The sequence below is a fragment of the Macaca mulatta genome, chromosome 15 (genome assembly GCF_049350105.2).
Source record: "Macaca mulatta isolate MMU2019108-1 chromosome 15, T2T-MMU8v2.0, whole genome shotgun sequence".
Lineage (NCBI taxonomy): Eukaryota > Metazoa > Chordata > Mammalia > Primates > Cercopithecidae > Macaca > Macaca mulatta.
In genome coordinates this window covers 99,927,452-99,943,041 of record NC_133420.1, presented here as the reverse complement: position 1 = coordinate 99,943,041, position 15,590 = coordinate 99,927,452, and the positions used below count along the sequence as shown (strand labels likewise).

The 15,590-nt window shown below is 39.4% G+C and overlaps 1 protein-coding gene across 3 annotated transcripts in view; it reads right to left on the bottom strand.

The window, feature by feature from the left end:
- The window catches only part of PIP5K1B (phosphatidylinositol-4-phosphate 5-kinase type 1 beta), a 306,505-nt gene that overhangs the window by 108,582 nt on the left and 182,333 nt on the right, over positions 1 to 15,590 (bottom strand). For all 3 annotated transcript variants that reach the window (XM_015117852.3, XM_077966192.1, XM_077966191.1), the window contains exons 6-7: positions 12,042 to 12,194; positions 6,537 to 6,836 (exon numbers count right to left, since the gene is read on the bottom strand). In XM_015117852.3, the coding sequence (XP_014973338.1) occupies positions 6,537 to 6,836; positions 12,042 to 12,194 (453 nt within the window). The remainder of the gene's footprint in view (positions 1 to 6,536; positions 6,837 to 12,041; positions 12,195 to 15,590) is intronic.

Here is a 15,590-nt window from a genome sequence, read left to right as displayed (position 1 = left end):
TTAAAAAATTCAACATGCACTTACCATATGACATAGAAACTGAATTTAGGCATTTATCCCAGAGAAATGAAAACTTATGCTCACGCAAAAGGCAGTATACAAATGTTCACAGCAGCTTTATTTGTAACACTCAAAAACTAGAAAAAACCCACATGTTTGTCAGTGGGTGAATGTTAAACTGTGATACATCCATACCAAGAAATATCACTCAGCAATCAAAAGGAGCACATTACTGATACAGGCAATAATTTGGATGAATATCAATGGCATTATACTGAGTTAAAAAAAAAGCCAATCTCAGGGGTTATATACTGTACGATTCCATTTATACAGCATTCTCGAAATGGCAAAATTATAGAGATGGAAAACAGATTGGTGATTGCACAGGATTAGGAAGGAGTCGTCAGGGAAGGAGGTAGCTGTGGCTATAAAAGGGTACCATTAGCATCTTTGAGAAAGAACTGTTTTGTACTTGACCATGGTGGTGGTTATATAAATCTATGTATGTCTAAAACTGCACAGAACCTCCCCCACCACACAGGTGCATGTAAAACTTGTGAAATCTGAAAAAAGCTGAAAAACATCAGTAGGTTGTATCAAAGTCAATTTCCTCATTGTGATACTGTACTAAGGTTGTGCAAGATTGTGCAAGATATTACCACTGAGGGAAACTGGGTGAAGGGTATGTGATATCTCTCTGTGTTATTGCTTCCAATAGCATGTGAATCTATTATCTCAAAATACGAAGTAAAAAAATTTACAGGTAGAAAAATTTATAAAGCCCTTGCACACATGATATGATGATGTCATTATTTCTGTTCTCACAATAAAACCTGGCTTGGCTAGGTAAGTCCAAAATCATTTTTTCTCAGACCAGAGAGTAGAAGGCATTCTTTTACTGTTTCCTAGGAAATCTTAGGATTCCTTCCAGCTCAAATAATCTTTGATTCTATGAGTTGGTTTTATTTGTTCACCAACTTTAACTCTGCCTTATGCTTATACTGCTGTGATATCAAACTATTATAGATAGAAAAAACTCATAATTTTAAGACAATGGAGCAAATCAAATATCTCATGGGTTTACAGCATTTGTAAAACACACTTTGAAACACAGAGGATTTGGCTGGGCATGGTGGCTCACACCTGTAATCCTAGCACTTTAGAAGGCTGAGGCGGGAAGATCACTTGAGGTCAGGAGTTCGAGACCAGCCTGGCCAACAAGGTGAAACTTTATCTCTACTAAAAATATAAAAATTAGCTGGGTATGGTGGTTCACGCCTGTAGTCCCAGCTACTTGGAAGGCTGAGGCAGGAGAATTGCTTGAGCCTGGGAGGTGGAGGTTGCAGTGAGCTGAGATTATGCCACTGTACTCTAGCCTGGGCAGCAAAATGAGACTTCACCTCAAAAAAACAAAAACAAAAACAAAAACAAAACAAGTAATTTAGGAGTGTGGAGTCAATGATGTCCCTGCACCCTTTTCATGTTTTGATTGAAGTCTAAACACAAAATCGAATTCCTTATTGATTAAAGGATAGTTTAAATTGAAGTATTCCTACCTTCAGGATATGTACATCTCCTTTCTATTAGGTCTAAAGCACTTTTTCTTCCCCAGTGATAACTGAGAAGGCAAGCAATATCAAAAAAAGAAAATAAACTATCTGAACAAAATGTAAAAAGTTTACTCCTAGCAAAATTATAGCTGAGTGGTAAGCAATAGCCATAATGTTAAATTAAGTATTATATAAAATAACCCATTTTGTAACCCATGCAAACATGCCCATAGCTGATATAAGAATCTGATCCATACATTTAGAGCTTGCCTTACATAGAAAGATCCCTCTTTGCACATCAGAAAGGTTCAGTATTCTTCAGACTGGTTTCATTAAATTCTGAGAACCTATTAATATTTATGGTTACAGTCATTTGTGTGAAAAAAGAAAATTGGTTCCACACTCTTTAAAAATTAACTTGCGGCTCAACGAAAAAGATAATAAATGTAAAATAAGTCAATTAGGTCATTAATTATCAAGACTGTCTCTGAAATGACTCTCACTTGAAAGAGTAAAAATATTTGGGTTGTAAACACAAGTTCTCACTAATATACTTTGTCTCAAAGTCATTTCCCAGAGTTATTAATAAATATTTCAGGATATAATTTATCAAATTAATTAAATGATATGGGATTCTAGATTTTACATAGATAACTTATGTCAGAGAAAAAATAATCATGGTAAATTACAATGAATACAAAAATAGATCCTAATTGTTCTTTTAAAATTAATACATGGATTTTCAATTCAAAAGAGTTTTCAATTACAATCTTGAAACATGTACTGAGTGTATAGAATAAGCCAGGTGCCGCAGCTGCAGAGAGGTGTAAAGAATGAGCTTTGCCCTTGGAGACATTTAAAGTCTCGCTGGAGAGACAGTACACACTCCTAAAGAAGACCAGGGTCAGTGCTAATAAAATAAAGTCCATATTCACAATAGCAAAGACATAGAATCAACCTAGATGCCCATCAACAGTGAACTGGATAATGAAAATATGGTACATATGCAACACAGAATACTACGTAGCCATAAAAAGAGTGTAATCATGTACTTTGCAGCAACATGGATGGAGCTGAAGGCCATTATTCTAAGTAAATTAGCACAGTAATAGAAAACCAAATACTGCATGCTCTTACTTCTAAATGGGAGCTATACATTGAGTACATATGGACATAAAGTAGCGAACGACAGACACGAGGGCCTACCTGAAGGTGGAGGCGGGGAGGAGGAGGGTAGGAAGTTGGAAAATTTACCTATTAGGCACTACGCTTATTACCTGGGTGATGAAATAATCTGTACACCAAATCCTTATGACAATTTACCCATGTAACAAATCTGCTCATGTACTCCTGACCTTAAAATAAAAGTTGGAAAGAGAAAAAGTCTAATGACCATTTACAACATTGCTTCCATGGGAAAACTCACTGCAATATAAATGTACTTTTGTTACACAAATGACTCTTGATAGGAGGACAACCAGTACAACTTTCCAAATAGTCTGAAGTGATTCAAAACGGAGATAATCTGGGACTGGGCTTGGGGAAGCCAGGCAAAGGGACTCAGGGGTTGCCACAAAGATGCCAGGAGAAGATGGCATGTGTCAGGAGGACTCAGTGCAAGATGAGGCTGTTCAGGTCTTTTCAGACACAGAGCTCAGAAACAGCAGCTCTGATTGGCAGTCAGGGAAGCAGTCCACGGGGAGCGGGGAATAAGGTTGGTCAAGCTGGCCCTTCCGGCCAGCACTCACGCTAAAGGAAATAGAATCCTGGGGTCTGAGATGTCAAGCCAAAATATGAAAGGAGAGGTAGGGGCACCAAGAAGCAGGGAGAGGTCAGCCATAGGTTAAGAGGCTTAACAAATCTGTCTGGGAACAACAAAGAAGCTGGGGTCCAAAGGTCTGGGATTCTTGGATTTGCTACTGCTAAGCCCTTAAGAGCTCCCTGGCACCACCAGAAAGGGTCTTCTGACAATATGTGGCTCTCATATTATGTGGCCACTTTCCTCTTCTGCCCCACATGCTCTCCCTATTAACTGCCCCAAAACCGAACAACTATAGCTCCCAGAACACGTTGTGCTATTTCACACCCATTGTTTCATACCTATTTTCTTTTCCTAGAAATATGCTTCTACTGCTTTGCCTACCCGGAGAAAGCTTCTCATCCTTTAAAAGCAAGCTACAATGTTCCCTACTCTAATCCTCACAATATAATATCATTGCACATACTAGACTGTATGGCAATTGATAAAAAATAAAGGTCATGCACCTCATGCTTGGCATGTAGTGTGCTTGCAATATGTGCTGATAAGTGAATAGAAGCATATATCCTAATATGGGTCTAGTTCACCCTTCTCTGCCTGGGGTGCTGACACAGTAATACATTCCTCTAACTGGTTTGTTTCCAGAGCCTTAGCCATACTGTCTAACAGGCATTTTAGCAGAAAAGACTCCTGATTGATAGGTGCTGGCCTCAGCTCAGACCAACCTTGCAGCCCCTCTGGGTCTCTGCAGTCCCTCAGCCAGCACAGAGGCTCAGCTCTGCAAAGCAAAGGCAATAGTGGGACAATGTCAACCACATATCCTACTGCAGTCATCCAGTGAGTTGGCCCTTCAGAGGATGACCTGAAGAGAGAGACGTAACTCTAGGAAGGGGATTCTGAGCCTTGGGGGAGGAAGAGGAGGAACAACGGGCTCCAAGAGATTCATGATCCATCACGAGGATGGGCATCTTTTGTGGGGAGGACAGTTCACAGCATTCATATGATTTACTAAGAGGCCCTTGACTATTAAATATTAATATTCACCATTCCAGAAATACGCTTTGCTTGAGGCAGCTCTGCTCAGAGCAGCAGCTGCTGAATCCAGATCCCAGAGGACTTGGTCATGGTCAGGACAGATCAGGGAAGGAAGCTGAGTTCCCCTACAGCTCAGCATTTACACACTCCCATACCATCCCAAGAGAAGCCTTTCTCAAGGCAGATGTACATATTTTAAAGAATGTCCATGATCTGTGTCTTGTACAACTTCAAACGCAGTGAGTAAGAGGGAGTAAGGCTCTACCTTGACCTTTATGTTCCTTAGAACAATAAACCTGCCAGAGAATAAAAAATAAAAGGCAAATCTCCAGGGTCTCATCCGTGATGAAAAGTTTGGTTTGACCTCGCGGTCTCAGTCCTGAGCTCAGGAAACGCTAATAAATAGACAAATCCTGAGTAATGGCTCTTTTACATTTGCCTTTTTTTTTTTTTCTGGCAGAGAAGCATGTGGTGTTAGAAGGCAGCAGATAAAGGCTTTCCATACTAAAGGGGCAAGAAGCACACACAAGAGAAAGCAAACCTAAAACTGGGGAGGCTGACACTAGACTCTGGGGAATTGAGAGTCACTTTTTACCTACATTCTGTAAAAGGCAGAAAAAACACAGGAATAAGTTTCTACTAAAATATGTGTGTTTTGTTTTTACGTTTTTTGACTAGAAAAATATGCATCACTCAAATCCACTCAGATATCTGAATATCTGCTGGACGTTTTTTGTTTGTCTGTTTGCTTGGTTCCTACTGTTCCTTCCCTGAGTTCTGAAAAGATAATTAAAAAAGAATCCTCAGAGTGAACCTTTAAGTTTTAGTTGTTAGAAGCACATACCTTTGTACCCAAACACATGTGGGCTCTGTCATTGACTTGCTAAGTAATCTGGATAAGTTTCTGAATCTCTTTAAGAACCCAATTCTTCAGCAATGAAAATGGAAGTATGAATAGTACTGACTTCAAAGAGCTGCTGAGGTAATTAAGTGAAATGATGCATTAAAAAATCTTAGACTAACCTGGCATACTATAAGCATTCAATAAATGGTAGCTAAACAATAGAAGTAACATCTCTGTCAATAAAGAAAAACAATTCTAAGGACACATTTTTGTGCACAATCATGCAAGCTGTAACAAGTAGAAAGGAAGAAAAACAAACAAACAAAAAAACAGAAACAGTAGGCCTGCGTTCTTTAGTGAAAATTCCCTGCTTTATACCTTAGAAGGGGTGTCAGACTGTCTTCCTCACCTTCACGTGAGTTCGGGTCCAGCAGAGAAGTGTCCCCCCTCCCCTATAACAACATGGGTCATCCGTCCAGGCCCATGGAAAGCACAGAAAACCACAGCCTGTGCCATCGTGCTTTCTGCCCACCTCCACTACCCACCTTAGCCAAGTGGCTGGACGGTTCTCCCATGATCATTATCCTTCAGAAGCTATTAGCACTGCATTTGTCTTTTCTCCAAAACAATTTTTGTCTCTTTTCACCATGTTAGAAAAAATCTTCCCTTAGTTTTTCTTTCTTTTTTTTTTTTTTAAGCATAGCGGCTTGGGGGAATTCCTCCACACTTCGGACAATCACTCCAGCTAAGTTTGCAGGGAATGGTGTCTGCCCTAATTGGCAAGCTTCATTCCTGCTCACCTCTTATTCAGAACACAAAAAATAATTTCAGCAAACGTTCTGCTCACGTCATAGTTTTGCATCCATGCTGATCTCTAGGGAGATCAAGTACGTTTGATCTCTAGGGAGATCAAATCCCAAGTACGTTTTCTCTAAACGTGTCTCCCAAATTCGAGTCCTACTTCTTCCAAGATTTCTATATGGCTTTTCTTACTCAACACTACGTTAAACCAAAATTCTATTTCTTTCTAGTTAAACTATCTTCCCCATAGTGGAGAAAGAAAAGAAAACAAGGCTTTCTTGTTTCATTTTATCAAAGAAAGCTGACTTAGCTTATTAATTATAAATAAACAACAGAGATGTAGGTTAAGGACTCTAGATAACTCCCTTATCATTTACCAATTCCTTCAGTATCAGGGAAGCATGGCTTGGCACCAGGATTGGGAAAGATAGGATTCCACATGTCCGCCACTTTGGACATTCCTTATTTCTATGCTTTCAATAAGTGGCAGCCACAGTTTACACGAGCACAGAGTTCAAAGAAAATCACAACAATCAAACTTCCTTACCCGGCAGTCTCTCTGCAGTGTTTTCATAAGCGCGTTGTATGTTTCTGTATCAAAATACAACCCTTCGTGCATGTCTTGCAGGAAGTCTAAGTCCTTAAATGTGGGGTTGGATTTCTCTCTCTCTTTACGGGATGCTCTCCGCTTATACGTTGAGCCTTTCAAGTCATATGTAAAGTGCATTCTCATGGAGCGTGGCAAAACGTTGTTCATCACCACAATCCTGATATTAATGCCTCCTGATTGCATACAATACAGTCCGTAAAATTTTGGCAAAAGAGTCCTTGGATTCTGGTTTAAATTCTAGAAACCAAAACAAGAAAAATATATTTACAATCTTCTATTTTGACAAAATAATGTTCCACTAAAGATGTGTTTTCATGCTGATATAATTAAAAATGGAATGTGATTATCTTTATTAATGTCCATTACTAAAATTTTGCTGTTTCTAATCTATTTCTTAAGTCTGCTTATTGGACAGCAATTTTATTATTCTAAACTCAGGGCAGTGAAAGTGACTGAATTGAAATTGGACATAATGTCCCAAATTGGCTCCAACTAAAAACAGGCAAGGAATTGACTGGTGCCATAAGTGACTATTCTCTAAGGTAGCTAAAGAGAAAACGAATTGCCAAGGTATAAGGGATGAACATTTAAAATTTTAATAGCTCCTGCAAAACTGTCTTCCAAAATGGCAGACCAATTTACAACCACACTATGTAAGATTGTACATAGATTTTCCCATCACTCTTACCAGTGCTGAATAGTACCCAAACTTTAAAATCTTTGTAAGCATGATTAGTGAAAAATGGAAACCTGTTTTTAAAAATTTGAATGCCACTGATTATTTATGTATTTTTAGTCACCTTAAAGATAATTTTGCTCATTTTTTTCTGTAGGTTTTTGTCACTGTTGAAATTCTTGATATATTCTGGATATTTATCATTTCTCTCATCTATATGGGGTAGTTTCTTCCAGTCTGTTGTCTTTTTTATTATTTAAAAAAATAGGGAGGCCAGGCGCTGTGGCTCATGCCTGTAATCCCAGCACTTTCGGAAGCCGGGGCGGGCGGAACATGAGGTCAGGAGTTCGAGACCAGCCTGGCTAGCACAGTGAAACCCTGTCTCCACTAAAAATACAAAAAATTAGCCTGGTCTGGTGGCATATGCCTGTAGTCCCAGCTACTCAGGAGGCTGAGGCAGGAGAATTGCTTGAACCTGGCAGGCAGAGGTTGCACTGAGCCAAGATAGCGCCACCGCACTCCAGCCTGGGTGACAGAGCAAGACTCCGTTTCAAAAAAAAAAAAAAAAAAAGAAAGAAAGAAAGAAAAAAAGGGAATACATACCTATTTTTGTTCCCTTTTGAAGTAGATAAGAAATTAAAATAGTTTACAAAAGGGCATGTATTCAATGAAAAGTGTCTCCGCTATCCTTGATTCTTCCCCCAATTCTCAACATTTGAGAAAACCACTGCTCTCACTTTATTTCATTCCAGAAATATTCAATGAGCTTATATTAATTTTGTGTCTGGTACTTTTTGTTATATAAATGTGTTGCCTTTAAAAAAAAATTTTTTTTTAAATTTTTTGAGAGACGGAGTTTTGCTCTGTCACCCAGACTGGACTGCACTGGCATGATCTTGGCTCACTGCAACCTCTGCCTGCCAGGTTCAAGTGATTCTCCCGCCTCAGCTTCCCAAGTAACTGGGACTACAGGTGTGTGCCACCACGCCCAGCTAATTTTTGTATTTTTAGTAGAGATGGGGTTTCACTATATGTTGGCCAGGCTGGTCTCGAACTCTTGACCTCAAGTGATCCTCCTGCCTTGGCCTCCCAAAGTGCTGGGATTACAGGCATGAGCCACTGCACTTGGCCTAAATGTGTTGCCTTTTGATGTGGTCATATTTATTTACTTGTTTCTTATTTTTGTGTGTGTGTGTTTGCTTTTTATTTTTTTTTTTTTTGAGACGGAGTCTCGCTTTGTCGCCCAGGTTGGAGTGCAGTGGCTGGATCTCAGCTCACTGCAAGCTCCGCCTCCCGGGTTTATGCCATTCTCCTGCCTCAGCCTCCCGAGTAGCTGGGACTACAGGCGCCCGCCACCTCGCCTGGCTAGTTTTTTGTATTTTTTAGTAGAAACGGGGTTTCACCTGGTTAGCCAGGATGGTCTCGATCTCCTGACCTCGTGATCCGCCCGTCTCGGCCTCCCAAAGTGCTGGGATTACAGGCTTGAGCCACCGCGCTCGGCCTGCTTTTTGTTTTTAACAAAGCTTTTTTATATCCCAAAGTCATAAACTTTTATTTTCTTCCAAATTTTTAATAGTTTTGGTCATTACAGTTGGTCTTTACTCCCTATGGAATTAATTTTGTGTGTATACGAAAGATCTGAAATAGAGAATTTAATTTTTTCCTCAAATGGATACTTATTGAACAGTCTGACATTTTCCAATTGAGTTTAAATCCCCCCATGTCAATACAGTAAGTAGACAAATTCACATAGATCTATTTCTGAACACTTTATTTGAATCCATTAATTTATCTGTCTAAAACTGTACTCATCCTACATCCTTAACATTAGTTACAGCCTTACAGATTTTTGGTATATGCTATAGCAGGCCTACTGTTTTTCTTCTTTTTCAAAAATGTTTTCTCCATTCTTACAAACTTTCTGTTTAATTGTTCATTTTAAAAAACATTCTTCAAATGAGACTTGCTCGCACTTTCACAGAAATCGGCTTTGTCAAGCTATGTTGAAAAATCCTATTAGAATTTTTGCTTGGAATTAGACTGGATTTATAAGTTGATTTGGGAGCAGTTGAAATCTTTACAATACTGAGTTCAGGAACAATGCATATTTTTTCATTATTTCAGATCTTTTTTATGTCCTTCAATAACATTTTGTAGTTTCCTTCATATTGGGTTTGTAACATTTGTTTTTATAGATTCAAGTATTTTAGCATTTTTCTTATTACATTCTTTCTGAACTGATTATTGTTTGTTTTCCACGTACTATATCTTGCTTTCCCAATCAGAATTACAGTACTCACATGACTTTATTTACTTATTTCTTTATTTTTCTAATAATGTTCATTATAAGTTGTTGTCATCATGAACAGGATCTCTTTTTTCTCTTATATTCTCCTACTCTATATCATCTATATAATGGAATATAATGGATTTTGTAGATTTATTTTTTATCCTGCAAATCTTCCACAGTCATATCACTTCTAGAAATTCCTGATTTATTTTCTTGAAGGTTTGCTCATTTTGAATTCTGTCATTTAAAGAGAACAGTGCTTGTACTTATTTTGTATTTCTTTTTGTACTCAAGACTCAATGCCAGAATTTCTAGCAAATTTATCAGAAAGGACTATTGATGGGAGGGTCATTCTGGTCTATTCCTATTGTTTCTAGAGAAAGGATTCTTGTTTTTCTCCATGAGCTATTACATGAACTTTTGGAAGACTGATAAATGTACAACTCGTGTATTCATTTATTTACGTTTTTTTTTTAAAAAACTCCCCTGCTACTTTTTAGAATTTTAATTAAGCAAAGATGTTGAATTTTGAGGGCCTTAGCTTCTCCTCATCTATTTGGGTAACCACATGATGTTCACATTTTTTCTTGTTAATGGGATGGATTATATTGTTATACCAGCTTACATAATTGGGATAAAACCACTTGTTCAGCTAAATTTAATTTTTCTTTTTTTTGAGACAGGGTTTTGCTCTGTTCCCCATGCTGGAGTGGCTTGATCACAGTTCACTGCAGCCTCAACCTTCCAGGCTCAAGTGATCCTTCCACTTCTCAGCCTCCCAAGTAGCTGGGACCACAGGTGTGTGCCACCATGCCTGGATAATTTTTTATTTTTCTTGTAGAGATGCGGTTTCACCATGTTGCCCAGGCTGGACTTGAACACCTGGGCTCAAGTGATCTACCCACCTTGGCCTCCCAAAGTGCTGGGATTACAGGTTGAGCCACCATGCCTGGCTCTTAACTTTTTTTCTAATTTTAATTAAATATAAGTAGTCACATATGGCCAATGCAGTTTTACAAGAGGACAAGTATATCTGAGCTCAGAATTATGGAATTTTAAGATTTACTAATTAAGCAGGTTATAAAATAGTATTATATCAATTTGATCCTAATTTCAGATAATTTTAAAATGTGTGCACAAACAAAGTATAATTGAAGGCACATATACCAAATTTTAGTAATATGTATTTCTAGGAAAGAAACTATAGTTAGTTGAATTTTTTTTGGCTTTTATATATTTTCTGTTTTCTCTAAAAAAAAAAAAAAATACTTGTTCAGCATTGAAATCTTTTAAAATCTGCCTGCAGGCCACTAAGATTTTTATTGAGATTTTTGATTTCTATACTTCTATATGAGATTAATTTAAGTATTTAATGCTGTGTCTAGCAGATTTTGGAATAAAATTATATTTTTACATAAAATGATTACATGGCATCTCATCAATGAATTTTTAAAAATAAAGATGACATTTATCACCACTCATAGCAAGTGACTGGCAGAACTTGAGCTTCTGAAACCAGACAGCTTCGTGTAGCCCTTCCAATCATAGAAAATTAATAACTGTTATGAAAGTACAATGAAACTGGAGGTATGAAAATGACTGGACGATTTAGGAAAAGTGGGGTTAGTTTTGAAAATTTTGGAGTAAATGTATAGTAAATCCATCCAGGCTAGGTTACTGTTCCTTTGTCTCTAAAAGATTACATGAAAGGTGATTTTTCATATTATCATATTTACCTATGAAATTATAAATTCTGAAGTCTAGTAGCTGGGAAGAGCTAACATAGAATATGTGCTGGTGTATTAGTGTAGGGGTGAAAAATGCATTCTCTGGAGCCCTTTCCGCTTCTGTAGCACCAGCTCTGCAGCTCTCCAGTTGAATCACCCATGGCAAGTTACTTAATTTATCTTTGCCTCAATTACCTCTTCTATAAAATGGTGATCATTGTAGTATCCAAGGTTGCTGTGAGGATTAAATGAGTTAATGAATGCAAAGCACTTAAGGCCTTGCTTAACATGTAATAAGCGAACAATGAAAGTTAACCATTTATACGATTACTGCGTACTGGCTGCAAAGAGCTTTGCAACGCATTGCTTCCTTTATCTTTCCTTTATTATATACCCTGTATCCTTGCTTTATCACAACAACTATGTAAGATAAGTCTTTCTCAGCTTTCAAAGACTGAGGGAGCTAAGGCTCACCAGTTATGCTGCTTACTCAGGGTCACACAAGTAATTATTGGCTGGGTTGGGATTTGAACTCAGGATTGTGGGATTCAACAACTATGCTCTGCCATTCAGTTCTAGTTTACTTTAAAACATCTATTCAATGAATGTCATAGCATACTTTAAATGCAGAATAAAGCTTACCAAAGAGAAAGAAACATGCCTGAGTCATTGAAGAAACAACAGAAAAAAACTGTTGAGGAAAGTAATTAAACTTCAAGTAGAAGCTTTCATGATGTGCAGTTCCTTACCATGTAATAGCCCGGCAGGAGCTTCTGAAGAAACTCAGCTTCTTTGTGCTGAACTGTTTTGATGATAAATTCATCATCACTGGTCACAAAAAACAAGGATCCACTGGCTCCAGGGTTAGACAGTTCTATTAGAGGTTCACTGCAGATGGAATACTAAAAGAGTAAATGAATAAACATTAAAACATACACTTGATGTATGTGATACCTCCAAGGAGGACAATCATAGCACTGCACATCTTGGCTATGTTGAAACAAGAAGCTCTCTCTATGGGCTTTAAAAGAGGCTCCAGATATACCAAGAAGGCTCTCTGTGAGATTTCTACAGATTTAATTGGTCTGTTTATCTTAATAATTCTATGATGAAAAACAGACATACACTCTTTACCCCCAGAGTCATGCAATAGCATCATGAATCATCCTATCTGTCCAATGAGATAATTCAGTCGTGTTGACTAAGGTGCTTTGTTTCCAGCAAATGTCCATAAAATAACAAGCGAAGATGTGATCCACACTGTGTTTTATCCCTTGAACACCAACCCTATTCTCTTTTCATGATTTTCCCAGAAGATGTCATCTACTCATGGTTTCAACAAGGAGATGACTTCAACATCTGTATCTCCAGCCCAGATCTTTCACTAGGGTTCAAGACCTGTTCATCTAACACTTTAATAGACATTTCTATTTTGGTTATACCACAAACAATTTATATGCAAGAAGTTCACAATCAAGTTAATCTCAAGGCTGTGGTTAGCCCATATGGTGCCTTTGTGGTAATTAGAGAGATGCAGCTCCGGGCCAGGATACAAAGTTGGTGAGTAGAAGAAAGGCTGGGGCCAGGCGTTGTGGCTCATGCCTAAAATCCCAGCACTTTGGGAGGCTGAGGTGGGTGAATGATGAGGTCAGGAGATCGAGACCATCCTAGCTAACACAGTGAAACCCTGTCTCTACAAAAAAATACAAAAAATTAGCCTGGAGTGGTGGCACGCGCCTATAGTCCCAGCAACTTGGGAGGCTGAGGCAGGAGAATCTCTTGAACCTGGGAGGTGGAGGTTGCAGTGAGCCGAAATCGCAACATTGCACTCCAGCCTGGGCAACAGAGCGAGACCCCACTCAAAAAAAAAAAAAAAAAAAAACGGCTGGATTCCAGTCTCCACTCCTTCCCCTCGGCCAGCTAGGAGAGCTTGAGCAGTGCACAGCCTGCACAACTGCACATGGTGACCCTAGATCATCTGCTCCCTGTTCTCTGCCTTTTCCCTCTTTCCCTTAGAGAATGGAAGCATTATTTGCCTTGTTCCCCAAACCAGAAACTAGGGCATCATCCTTGACTCATCACATTTTCCCATCTTTCCTATCCAGACTGTTGATGCTACTTGCTCACATCCTAAGTTCTGCCAACATCCTAAGTTCAAAAGTTTCATCATTTCATGCCTGAATTGTTATGGCAAGCTTCTGGTCTTAATTTTCCACGCTCATCCCCTCCAGTACATTCACCAGGAAACTAGGCATCTTTCTGAAATGCAAATCTCTTCATGTTTTTCTGGCCTTTCACATCTTTTGCAGAAAGACAAACATTGCACGTTCTCACTTATTTGTGAGATCTAAAAATCAATGGTTCTTAACAGAGCTTTCAAAGGCCATGAATGACCCAGCCTCCTCCCCAGCCTTCCCTCTCATGACTTCCTCCTTCAGCTTTAGCTCTAGCCCCAGAGACTGACTTCTCATGTTCTTTTTTTTTTTTTCAGTTTTTTAAAAATTTATTTATTTATTATACTTTAAGTTCTAGGGTACATGTGCACAACGTGCAGGTTTGTTACATATGTATACATGTGCCATGCTGGTGTGCTGCACCCATTAACTCGTCATTTACATTAGGTATATCTCCTAATGCTATCCCTCCCCCCTACCCTCTTCCCACGACAGGCCCTGGTGTGTGATGTTCCCCTTCCTGTGTCCAAGTGTTCTCATTGTTCAATTCCCACCTATGAGCGAGAACATGCGGTGTTTGGTTTTCTGTCCTTGTGATAGTTTGCTCAGAATGATGGTTCTTAAAAGTGCTGCATACTGTCAACTCCCAGGCTTTTGCGTTGTCCTGTGCCTGCGACAACCTCCCTTCTACTTCCACCTGCCTACCACTCATTGTTGTATTTAATCAGCATTTAAAAAATACCTATTGAGCATCTGCTATGTCCCAGGCATTCATAAAGCTTATATCCCAGTAGGAGGAAACAGACAGTAAACAAGTAAATACGTTACACATCAGAATGTGGTAAGTGCAGGGGAGAAAAAATGGATCATGGAAAAAGCAGCAGAGAACACCAGCAAAGAGTGAGGAATGGGTTGCAGTAAATTCCAAATAGGGTGGTCACTGAAGGCCTCCTTGCAAAGGTGGCATTGGAGCAGAGGTTGAGACCAGGCAGCAAGCCACATGGCTATCTGGGGAACGGGCACTTCAGCAGTGGGAAGAGCAAATGCAAAGGCCTGAGACGTGGTGGGTTCAAGGCACAACAGGAGGCCAGTGGCTGGAGCAGACAGGGCGAGGAGGAGCCCTGAAAGGGATGGAGCCAGAGAGGTCAGGGGGACAGACCACATCCAGTGCTATAGGCCACTGGAAGGACTTTGTTCTTTTTTCTAAGGGAGCTGAAAAGCCATTGGAGGGTCTGGAGCAGAGGACCTCTCTGTTGGGTTGGGAAACCACTGGAGAAAGACAAAGGGAAGATGCAGGGAGCATAATTCATAAGCTGCTGCCACAGCTTCAGCTTTCAGTGCCTGCTGAGACAGCACTTGCTCCGGAAAACTCTTCCTGGTTCCATGGATAAAAGATCAATTGCTTCCTGGCCCTGGATATTCTCATCACAGAAGTCACCACAAAATCCTGCAATTGCCTGTTTCCTTTTCCCCGAGTTGCAGAGATTGTAAAACTCTGTGCAGCAGAAACTGTGACTATCTTACACCGTGATACAGTTCCAAGACCTGTGCCTTCGAACATGGTAGGTGCCTACATACGTGGTAGGTACTCAAGAAATTTCTGTCAGATGGCTGAACTCCACCAACAATTGTATGGCTGTAAATATCACTGTTTTTGGTTTTATTAAACTCAGTGTTTATTAACTAATAATCCACATCATTGACTAGAGAAACACTGGGTGGCAGAGAAAAAGGTAAAGAGGCCATGCAGGTGTGAGATAGACCCAGCCTGGCAGAAGCAGGAGCTTAAAGAACCACATCGTCTTTAAATTTTTCTATTTTTAAATTTTTGATTGGCAAACAATGATTTGTTTAATTTCAATTTTTTTTATTTCAATAGCTTTAGGGGTACAAGTGGTTTCCGGTTACATGGATTAATTGCATAGTGGTGGAGCCTGGGATTTTAGTGCACCCATCACCTGAGTAGTGGACGTTGTACCCAACAGGCAGTTTGTCATTCCCCACCCCCTGCCCACCCTGCCTCTTCTAAGTCTTCAATGTCCATTATACCACTCTGCATGTCTTTGCATACCCATAGCTTAGCTCCCACTTAGAAGTGAGAACATGCAGTATTTGTTTTTCTAT